Here is an 11,625-nt window from a genome sequence, read left to right as displayed (position 1 = left end):
AAACTTACATTTGGTTGTTTCATTTTCAAATTTGTTGTTTTTATTTCAGGGGTTTGATTTTAACTTCGACCTGTACATATACCATATCTTGTTGCTTCTTGCTCGATACCCTGTTGAGGTTCTTATCATACACGTTAATAGATTAAAGTGCCTATTAATATCTTGCTATGCCTTGAATGCGTCGTGGGGGCTTCTATCCGTTAAGTAGCTTATGTATCCCTGCCCGGTAAAGATCTTACCAGCCATTTACAATGCCTACTCGTATCTTGTTGTCTAGCTCATCAAGTTTCTTTTGATCTCATGCAACAGGTCATGGCAATGGCAAGTACGCCCTTAATCCGACTCATTCCAACGCCGCCTATCCCCTGCCAAATGCCTTCCATGACCACTCCAATGATCAGACAATGTGTCCTGGGCGTCCATGCTCCATTGATAGAAGCCTCGTTCGACTGCAAGCCTACAGTCAAAGAGGGTTTTGATGTTGTATCTCACGATTCGAGACGGCTGAGCCAGAACCTAGACTCCAAGCCTTGGAGCCCTGGGCAGAACGGGTCTGAGAGGCCTATTGCAGACCATTGGTGTGCACAGATCTGGACTTTGGTGTAAGTCATTCAGTACATTTCCTGGTAATTGTCCTTATAAAGGATTTCCATGTTCTTACCAGGTTGGACATCAGTAGTTGACGATTGGTTATTTCTTGGGCTTGGCTGGCATTCTTGTTCTCAAGCTTTTTGACATGACACTGGGGATTGACCATGGCTGTGGGCTTCACAGCACATAAAAAACAATATTTTGTCAAGAACAAAAAATACAACAGATAATGTATGCGACGGTGGTTACCTAGCGCCCACGATTTTGTCCTAGCCGGCTCGCCGCCCTAGCGGGCGCCGCTTCAGTCCTTCACCTGAAGGGCCGAATCTGACGTACAAAAGTCGCATTCGTGACTTTTGACAGGGAAAGAATTAATGAGGCACCTCAATGTAGCGGAGAGATAAAATAGATGGTTTTCACTCTTCTTTACCGGCCTGTACTTACCTAACTGCTACTATTAATTATTATTCCTTACTATTCTACTAAACCATACTATAAAGAATAGATAAAGTAACTATCTTTTGGTTAATTTTAACAGTTTTAATAATAGAGTATTATCTCACAATATTTTACCATAAACAGAGAAGCAGGATGAAAATGCGCATAGAGCACGACCCCACGCTGACTTATATGAGTAGACCTGTGCATTTGGGACCGGGACCCATGGCATCTTGGTAACTAGTTGGAAGTTGGTGGAGAATCGAATCCCATAGGATCCCATGGGACTTGGGCTACGCCGGATTAGGCAATATCATTTGTATGTATAACTTATTTTCTTACACTTGGCGTACTGACTATGTAATGAAAAGAAGGTATGAATCTGAATCCTAAACTAGTATTTGGAGAGGAAGCTATTCGCCTAATACTGTCGCTCGAAAAAGCCAAAAGCTATTCTAATGTTTTACCGGTAGATGCTGTGGCTAAGGGGTCACAGATAGCTACTGATGCGCTGACTTTTTACCCGGGTATCGGCCCATAAGTAAAGTGGGCACTGTTCCGCCGTACTATGAGCGGAAGTTGACCGTATATATTCGCGACTTCCGAGGCCCCCTAAGCCTTCCAAAATATTTGGACTAGGTAATTCTGACGGGGACTGGGTATATGACCATCCTAAACACGACCTTACCACCGGGTAATTTGTAGTATAAATCAGGAACAAAACAACGCCCGTCTTTGGATCATTTGGAAAACATAATAAAAACAACAACAATAATGAATCACCACACGTCGGACGGACAACACTCCTCCTGGATAGGAAAGCTTTGATTCGCTTCCAATCCGCTTCCAAAGTTGGTTCAACGAAGCCTACCATCTTAATAATTCTCAACGCTTTCCATTAACCCCTCATCAAAGCCATACTCATCGGGATCATCTTCATCATTTTCTCCGCGAAAGTTATGGTCCCTAGTGCTATAGCCCTCCCCACGATGCGACTGCCCTTTCCATCTCGACTCTTCCTGACCCATGAGACCGGTTGACGAATCGTAGGTTCTGCCAGGGGTAAAAGAGCGAGAGGGTCCTGGTGCACCCCGTCGGAGTGTACCTTGGCGACCATGCTCACGGCCAACCGAGCGTACAGGCGACGGTGTCGATAATGGGTTGCCATATCGTGCCCCTTCATTTCTCAGTGAACTGGTTCGCCCCGTTCCCCTGCGATGTGCTGAGCCACGTGAATTATGCACGTATTCATGGCGCTCAAACCTACGCGATCGAGGACGATACATTGGACTTTCATTCAAATGGCTAGGGTCATGCTCGTCGGCACGTAAGCCCCAGCTAGAAGCTGCCTCGGCTTCCGATTCGCCAATCGCTTCAGTTAGGTACTGATCAAATCGCTTGACCGTATTGGCTACTAGCTGGAAGTGCCGCCAGTCAAGCACTGGGTCTACTGTGTCACCACTCTTCCGCTCAAGTTGATCGATATCCTTTTCATCTGGAGTATTCTGCCAGGCGTCCACTGAGCTATTCCACATATCAAACTGCGCAAAGGAGTTAGCAGTTTGGAAGGCATTGCGAATTTGCCTTCCATTCCAGCGGTGGTCTGGCATATTCTCATAATGCCACTCCGCATAGTCGAGGATACTCTCCTGGTCAATTTTTAACCCTGGCCGCCGTCCAGTATCTGACTCGGTAGATTGCTGTAGCTTCTTCTCTTGGGCTTCCCGCAACTTGCGAATGTTGGTTTCAAATATTGCGAGAGTCTGTTCTTTGGTGAGAGCAGAGTAGTGTAAGCTGATGTGGATTCGAGACTTGAAGGCTTCATCAAGAATTCCAACTCGGTTTGTTGTCAAAAACAAGACGCCGCTGTAGTACTCTAGAACCCGAAGAAAGACTGCGAAATAGTAAGCCTGATAGAAGTTATATCAGATAAGGGCCACATACCAGAGACGAGGGCGTTTCTCTTCAGATCACTCAAGTCCCGACGAGCCAAGAAAACGTCAGCCTCGTCCAGTAGGAGGACACAGTCCCAAATATGCGCAAGTCGGAAAATTTCCCTGAGGTTTTCTTCCACCTCAGCAGGTTCAAATCCAAGATGGCCGCATGTGATCACAAACAGAGGCTTATTGTTTGCCTGGGCAACTGCCTCTGCGGTTGCTGTTTTGCCCACTCCTGGAGGTCCATGCAATAAAATAACCAGGCCAGATCCTTTACCCTGAATCAAGTCTAGGCTCGGCCTTTCATCCTGAAAGTGTGCCTTGATCAGAGCTCGTATCATTCGCTTGTGTTCCTGATCAATTTTGAGATCTCTGAAGACATGCTCCGATTTTACGATTGGTCTCAGTAATTCCACATTCAGCCGAACGAACTTTCGGTCTCGAAACGCATAACCGATCACACGACGAGGAAGCAAAACGTAATCTTCCGGGTCTACCTTGGTTGACGTTTCTGTGATCAAAGCATGCAAAGATTCGCTTTTCTCTATTTGCCGTGTGCAAAGCATCAAAGACAGGTGCTCTTCTATCTGCGCGATTTCAGTCACTTCTGCCATCACTTCGGACGTCGCTTCCCCATCCCAGTGTTTTATCGGCAATGAAGTATCCTCAGACTCTTTCCAGTAGGAATTATCCCATTCTGTCATGGTGAATTCCGATTTTGCAGCGAGTTCACTGTTTGTCTTGTGACCTTGAGCGAAGTCAATCATGACATGACTGTCGATGTATTCGCCATTACTCTCGGCACCAGAATCAGTCTTTTCGGCAGGATCATGCACCAACGTCCATCCGTCGTAATAGAGATACCGGAAGTTGAGCACATTCGCAAAAGATTCTCCAAGCTTTTGTTGAGTCTTCAAGATCAGATCCTTGTTCTTATGAAAGCGTAGTGGATATGCACGAAGTGTGGTAATGTCTTTCACACCAGAAAACATGGGTATGTATATATTGTCGAGATATGGCGTGTATGACTTCCCATTAAAGTCGATGAAATAGCACCACAAAAACAGTCCTTGATCGGACCGTTCGCCCACATCGCTCAAAGGACCAGCTTCATGGTCTGTTTTTTCGATTATATAGACTCGCCAGATTTTTTGGGGCATATTTATTGCCTTGGACTGGGCTTTTGCTGTCGTATTCTCTGATGTTGATGGGATGTAGAGCAGTTCCCCAATCTGGAAGGACATCCACAGGTTCGCGAACTGAACTTGTCGCTGATTACTTCCGGCTGCACGTGTCCATAAAGGACTAAGGCTCTCCTCTATAAACTCCACATACTTGCGAACATGGCGAAGCCCAGTGACGGAGTTGACGATAAATCCAGTCGTTGCCTCCGCGGGGGTTTTCATATCCAATGTCTGGCTATCATTTGCTTCGTCCCTGTTTCTCCTCGTGGGAATCCTTAGTCCAGTCATAGTAGCCCCATCGGTATTAAGTGTATCATATCCCGACCACCTGTCCTCCAAGATTTTCAAACATTCTCTCACTTGGGACAACGTATGGTAGAAAGTCGCGAAGGGCCGGTAGAACACGCGCGGTCCTGCACTCTCCCAACTGTCACCATGCCCAGTGAGTCTTGAGAGTAACAAAAGAAGCTCGGGAGATTGAATTCGCACGCGATGTGCCCATGTCTCCTCCTCGTCTCTAAGTTCATATGGCTTGACTTTCGAACGCTGACCGTTCTCCTCTCTTTCGTTCTCATTCCGTTCCCAAACTTCCTGCCGGATTTCCCGCTCCAAGGCGTGGTGCCCACGTAGGACTTCAATTATTGCATGGCCTTCTTGTTCGGTATACCGATTCTTGAAGTGATTGAAATCAAGCCATGCCACTTCAACCTTGAGTGGAATAGCCTCTCTTGCCTTTTTCCATTTTAATTTTCTTTCTTTTTTAGCTGTATCTTCCTTGTCGTCTACTTTCGAATCGACCAACTTCTTGGCTGTCTCGTCTTTTGTTGTCTCAGAAGATGTTTTTGTAGGCTCCGCCATTTTGAAAATAAACAATGAGACTATCTGGTGACTGTTGAAATTCAAGTGACGAGATCCGGAGCTGTCAGCTGGGGCGGTATTTTGAATATAAGAAACTTCACAAAAGAAAGGAATTTCACCCTGAAGACCGGCCCTGAAAATATGTATTTGAATTCAAATCCATTCCCAAGGGCATTTGAGCACGCACATGAAAGAGGCTATGCGTATGGTCCAAATAGGTGCGACACTAATGCAGTGAGATTGCTCGGGGCGTCCCGTCACCTAGAGGGCCGGACCGGGAATCTAAAATTGCAGTCCATGCGATGGCTACTTGCGTATCTCCGATTAATAATATCTAAAATTGGTTCCCATCCTGGCTGGGTTTAAGAATGAATAATTATAGATCAGCGGGCGCAAAAAGCTATGTTTGGTTGGTATATACCACGTTTGATCCAGGCGCTTATGCAGTCAGCCTACTCCAGGAGAGACGGTCCGTGTTGCGCCTTCGAACCCCGTGAGGCCGAGAGCTGAAAGATAAACGAAAGCAAAGCCAATGGGCTTTACCCACGGATCCACCTTGCCTACCAGAAAGTATATTGAAGCGGGGCAATCACATGAGGCTCTTTAGCCAGGATTTGCAACTTTCCGCAGTTATAGTCCAACATTTATTTTCTAAATTGTTCATTCTGTGCATCATCTTTCCATTACGGTGATAAAAGCTGGTCCAAGATATGCTGAGGTTATCTAGAGACTCTGATCAAGATCGGGTGGCCAATTCTGCTGCTGCGTTCATAACTTCCCATGGCCCCGAAATTCACATAAGCCTTGCCGGCTCATCACGCTACAATAAGGATCTGAGCCGCTTTGAACCCAACGACACGTATAGGTGAGCTCTCCTTTTAAAACCTTGAGGTTGATGTTTACCAGAGAACATGATGAGGCTGATTTCATGTGACTAGTTCGCTTGAACAACTTTTAATGCGTTATTTGCCTGATAATCTCGGCGTCAATTTCGAAAATGATGCAAAGAAACTTGAAGAGCTCTCGGAGACGCTCACAAACACAGAACAAAATTTTGACAATCAAAATAGCGGGTTTTGGCGTTCATTATGGGGCGGCATAGGAGAAGGGAGATCGGTTCTTGATGGATGGGTTGCTCTGATACCGAATGAATATGGTCTTTCAGTAGTCAAAATGGGACTGGCCATCGTTTTCAAAGTGGGCTTCTGCCCTGTACACTGGATGACAGTCCTCGCTAATGTTGACACAGCTAGCCGAAAGATCTGTCGAGAAGCGTATGAAAATATTCCAAGTATTTTCACGCATTCGGGATGCCCTTGCATGCGCCGATCCTGCAAGAAGAAGTTTTCGCGGAGATAAGGATGTAAGTGCGAGGGCTGATGATCTGACACAAACCATTGTGGACTCAATAGAAGACATGATACTGTTGACGACAAAGAACAGGCCCTCCTGGCGAAAGAAACTATCAAATATTCCCAAGTTCAGCCAGAAACCTTCACCTTCGGACCTTGAAGGTATATTGACAAAAATTGAAAGATCCACTGCGGAGTTCGAACGAGTGGTCAATCTGGTTCGGGATCAAACTATAGAAGCCACAGGCCTTATGACACATGCCATGACTTCACAAATGTCTGTTGTCCAGGATGATATGCATCAGGCGAGAGATATATTAGAAAGATCCATCGAGAAAGACGACCGCCGACATGAAGACACTGTCACTTTATGCAAGTTCATTTTCAGTGCCTTCCATCAAATTGCGGAACGAGAAATTGCCTTGCAGAGAAGTCAATTACAAGCTAGGAATGGTTTGATGGAGGTGCTACAACAGGGCCAGAGTAAGCAAAATCTATCACATTCGCTCTACTGAGCAGTGACTAGAACGCTTTAAACTGAGGAACAATCTTAGTGCATCGGTTGGAAATGAAAAAGATTCAGCAAAAACTTGGCAAAGTTGCAAGACCCAGCAGCATGATTACGGAAGATGAACTTCTCCAAATCCTTCTGAACTCGTCCTCTGATCCTGCAGAGCTTAGTCTTTCTCTACAACAGCCAAACAAAGATCTGGATCGGGTTCTTTCGAATAAAGGTCGACATAGTGAGGATATCCAAGTGGAAATCCAAACGTGTCTCCTTCATCACAGGCGAATTCTACAGTGGATTGAGAGCATTAATTCGGACCTTGTACTTGTGGACGCGCATCTCTACAATGCAAGCATGCCCAAGATCTCTGCTGCTTCGGTTTTTAGTGCGTCTTTCATCACTACCTTGCTCAGCACCAGTTCAGATGCTGTAGTTGTCCATTACTTCTGTGGCGTTCATCTTACCCCTAACGATAAATGGCTTGGTCCAAAGGGGCTTATTCGATTCATCACCATTCAGCTCCTACTGAGGCTTATGGCAACTCACAAAATTGACCTTGATTTCATCGACAGTCGGGAGTTTGTTCAAGATTTGGAAGACCATGACCTTTCCCGTCTCTGTGACCTGCTATACACAATTATAGAGCAGTTCTCGGAAGAAGTCACGATATGGTGTGTGATCGATTCCATTCAACGCTTCGATAAGCCGAGTACCTTGGCAGATCTGAGATCTGTCATGGATTTTTTGCACTGTCTTGTGAACGACACAACGCTCGGTCCGGTCGTAAAGATCTTCATGACGAATCCAAATCACAGCAAAAGGAGCATTACTCAGCTTCCGACTTTCCAGTCTGACCCAACTCGACTTATTAGCTTGAGACCAAGTAGTGCAAAGGCAGCGAGGAGATTATCTGATCGAGTGATCGGCGATCAGCTCTCTCGAGCTTTGGATTACAGACTGTCTGAAAACGACGCAGAATATTGATTCTTATCAGTCGGTTAAACCCACCATGTCGTGTAGCATGATCACATTTTGATATCACCACGTCGGCTAACGTCGCCCCATGACCTAGCTTAGGGGGTTGATCAGCAGCTTGGAAGTGCCTGGAATTGACTACAAAGCCCACACAGTGCAATACTCTATTGCTCCTCCATAATGCGGATTTTATCTCGGCTAGGGTGTCAATCCCAGAATAGATTGTATATAGGCATTCCCTTGTATTCCTTGCCGAAGTGCTTTATTTGTTATGTCTGAATCCAATTCAGGCCTTGTCTCCCCCACCATCCACGGGACTATTTTACTTACCACGGCCATCTTTTTTTGTAGCAAGGGCTTCTTTTATCTCTCCTAGGCACTATCTACCTTCAGCCAATGACATAATGCTAGCCGGTGGTCTCCCTCAAGCTTGGAAACAAAGCGGAGCTTGAAGCTGCCGGTGAGACAAATAAGCACCCTATTTGGGTGTTGGATATAAACATTCATCTTACTCGACACAGGATACCTAGATCTATCGTGGCAACGTTTATAGCTTCGTTCGAAACGACAAGGAAATTAGCACCTATATCAAAGTATTGCAAGAAGGTGTCACATAAAACCTCCAACTATGACAAAATTGCTATCATTCCCATCCCGGACCAACTAAAAATACATTCTTACATGAATTGAAACAGGATGGCATGATCAGGGATCAATGGACCCAATAGTGCATTTTTAACATCTGCATACAAATAGCGAACAAACCGGGTTGTTTGAAATGTCGTGTGTATAAGGATGGACGGTCAACCACCAGGTCCCCGGCAACGAAGCGATAGTGCTTCTTCATACATACGGTAACGGGCTGGATTTCGCAGAGGTCGCGGTAACCTGTAAAACCTGAAAGTCATTAAGAGACAAAGGGGGCATTATAGAAACGTAGTTATCGGCAATGCATAAGAGATCATGGAATAAGACCCAATCAACTTGGGGCTATGAAGGGGCTTGCTAGTGAAGCAGGTGACCCGCCCTAACACTGGCTAAGCCAGATCCCATGATTCCCATCTTATTCAAGAAGAATGGATTAGGGATCACAGCCTACTCATTTCCGCCATTACTTAGTTCTTGACGTTCATTTTACATCATTGTCATGCGGGACTTACGTCAAGGTTCACTAATCGCTTCGTGTACTGACTACTCTTATCCTACAGGAGGGGTATACTTGGATAGCCAGACTTGACAGAATTTCCTCGGTAAATCAAAAAAGAGTACGAGTTAGCAAAAACATACAACAGTCAGGATTCGCATGTGGTCACCCACCATACTACTAACTAACCGGCGTGTGGCTTAAGTACGGCTGAGCGGACGGGAAGCCCTGTTCTCCACACCCTATGGTCGTATGTGTTAGAACATGTCAAAGATGAAACTATAAAGTGTGGATACTGTTCGAGGATACCGGTTGGACCGTAAAAGGCTTTCGCGACGCAAATTGGTAACGGGAAGGAGGGGAAATTTGTGAAGCGATTTGGAATGAGGCCTCGAACAATGAACAAGCCAAATATTACACCTAGTGGTAAATGGTTGATTAATCTTGATTTCAAAGCTTTTGGTTTTGTTATGGTGTTACCTAGGTCAGGTGCTCATACCTATACGGTCTTATGACGACGAAACTCTTGACATGAAATGATAATATGCGAATAGAAAGTATTGAACTGCCGTATTATTGTAATTAAAAGCTGCATTGTTCACCTTGGTTGCAATAGATCCAATTTGTGTTCCCATCGGCCAACCGCAAAGCATGCCAGCTCTTGCTTGGGGGGGCCTATAAAAACCAAAAAAGCACTTAACTTGGGGGGTGAAACGGCCAAAGTGGCGTCAGAGGATGCAAGTAAATAAACAGAATCAGTAGGTAACATCTTCGAAGCCTTGTCGCAGAAGAAACCTACAACTTGGGAACAGACTAAATCCTCGGTCACCTTTATCCTCTATCTTGGTAGCGTGAGGATCCGTTTCATGCACATCCTACTCTAGCTGTGCATTTTCATATATACACCCTAGCACTCATTGAGAATTGAGAACCGCTGAGAATGAAATGACTACTTTCACTGATTGCGCGAATGTAAAGTTATGCTGTTCTTGCAGAGCTCACACAGGTCTACAATAACGACTTGACCCCATTAGGCGAAGCATTAGAGAGGCTTTCCAGCACATCAGCCGCAAGTTCAACGGCATCCAGCGCCATTCCATACCCCGCCTGAAATCCTGTCCCACCAGCACCGTAGTTGTGAATAATGATGCCTTGTTTTTCGGAACCATCAAACGGCAAATTCTCCTTAGCAACACGCGCTCCGTCGTCTCGAGATGGTCGCAGACCCGCAAAGGCGCCAGATATCTCTATGTTATGCGATTCAAGCTCAGGGAGAATTGCCTTGGTACGGGACAGGATGGAATCCGTCTCGTATCCGAAAGTATCACCGGTACTGCTGCGGTGTAAGTCTGTGAAGATTGGATTTGGAATGTATTCTCTGCTCGTTCTCGCTTACCTAGATCCTCTCTGCATGTAGCCACCCAAAACTACGTTCCCATTCGAGTATGGCCGTGGAATAATATAGGTCTCATAGTCCTTGCCGTGTCTCATGATGTTTTTTTGAACTTGACTTGCCTTGGCAAGCAAAATCTGCCCTCTAGTCGGATAGCATTTTGAGTCCGCCACACCCTCCAAGTGTTTTGCCGCGTTTCCGGTACAGTTGAATACTACCTGGGTGTCACTGCCAAGGAAAGCCGAAGAGATATTGGGGACTTTTCTGCGAATCACCTGGACTCCATACTTTACAAGTCTCAAGAGCAAATAACGAATGTGCATGGGAGCGTTGATGGTAATTGTGATGAATGTGATACCGAAAGAAACGCCATTTGGAAGCTGATGCGTGGGGATTTCTTTGAACTGGGACGATACTTTGTTAGAAATTGCAAGAACCCTGAGTGCAAATTGAAGAAAATACTAACATTCTTCAGATAGCCAGCCATTGAGTTAATCTTTTCGCGAGATGGCATCTCATCCCAATACTCGGTCGATGGGGTTTCTTGAACAAATGCATTTGCACCGTCTTCCGCGGCAAGTTTTAGGAGATGTCTATATCCGAGACGGTCCCAGCGCAATGCGTTGTTGTCGCTTGCTGAGATGGCGGAAAAGTTTGCTCCAGCCCTAAATTACAGGTGAGCATCAGGTAGTAAATAAATGCTAAATACGATCATTTTATATTGCTCACATACCATGGCGATGTAAAGTTGATAGAGGTATCACCTGGAAGGTGCTCAGCGACGATAGTGGTTCGTTTCGCATGACCTTTCTCTGCAAGGACCAAAGCAACATTCAACCCAATCACACCGGCACTATAGTCATATACACACTTGTTAATCGAAAGCAAAGTACCGCATCCTTCACTATGAAGACTTACCCGACAATGACCACTGGGCGGCTTTTCATTATCATCAGAATGAGACTGAAGATGGTAGTTCACACCAATTCCTTGTATCGAGACTTTTTCAATTCTTTCCCAAGAATCCAATGAAAGGCTAGCGAGAGCGTAAATATACTTCTCGGCTTTATCTATAAGTTTTGCACGGCTGAATATTACTTGAATGCGATCAGCTGAGACCCTTGCTTCTTCGTGCGAAAGCGACGAATCTGTCAACATTTCAATGCCTATCTTGCTCTGGGTCAGGACTTGGCTGTGATTGGCGGCATTCGGGGGTGGGGACGGAGCGGTGTTGCTTGTGATTGG

At 45.6% G+C, this 11,625-nt stretch overlaps 3 protein-coding genes across 3 annotated transcripts; 1 reads left to right on the top strand and 2 right to left on the bottom strand.

The window, feature by feature from the left end:
• Positions 1-1,904: 1,904 nt before the first annotated feature.
• On the bottom strand, positions 1,905-5,008 carry N7503_000590 (ATP-binding protein; the record flags this gene model as incomplete). The annotated part of the gene is made up of 2 exons (XM_057060151.1): positions 1,905-2,923; positions 2,974-5,008. 2 exons carry the CDS (start codon positions 5,006-5,008, stop codon positions 1,905-1,907), a joined length of 3,054 nt encoding a protein of 1,017 aa, XP_056927074.1.
• Positions 5,009-6,318: 1,310 nt separating this feature from the next.
• Positions 6,319-7,852, top strand: N7503_000589 (uncharacterized protein; the record flags this gene model as incomplete). Its single annotated transcript, XM_057060150.1, has 3 exons — positions 6,319-6,371; positions 6,452-6,843; positions 6,915-7,852. 3 exons carry the CDS (start codon positions 6,319-6,321, stop codon positions 7,850-7,852), a joined length of 1,383 nt encoding a protein of 460 aa, XP_056927073.1.
• Positions 7,853-9,995: 2,143 nt separating this feature from the next.
• On the bottom strand, positions 9,996-11,327 carry N7503_000588 (FAD-dependent oxidoreductase; the record flags this gene model as incomplete). Its single annotated transcript, XM_057060149.1, has 5 exons — positions 9,996-10,320; positions 10,384-10,784; positions 10,847-11,045; positions 11,114-11,233; positions 11,299-11,327. 5 exons carry the CDS (start codon positions 11,325-11,327, stop codon positions 9,996-9,998), a joined length of 1,074 nt encoding a protein of 357 aa, XP_056927072.1.
• Positions 11,328-11,625: the final 298 nt, after the last annotated feature.

Source organism: Penicillium pulvis (assembly GCF_028828015.1).
Source record: "Penicillium pulvis strain IBT 33274 chromosome Unknown contig_10_segment0_segment0, whole genome shotgun sequence".
Taxonomy (NCBI): Eukaryota; Fungi; Ascomycota; class Eurotiomycetes; order Eurotiales; family Aspergillaceae; genus Penicillium; species Penicillium pulvis.
The sequence above is the reverse complement of the archived record's forward strand: the minus strand, read 5'-3'. Positions and strand labels throughout refer to the sequence as shown.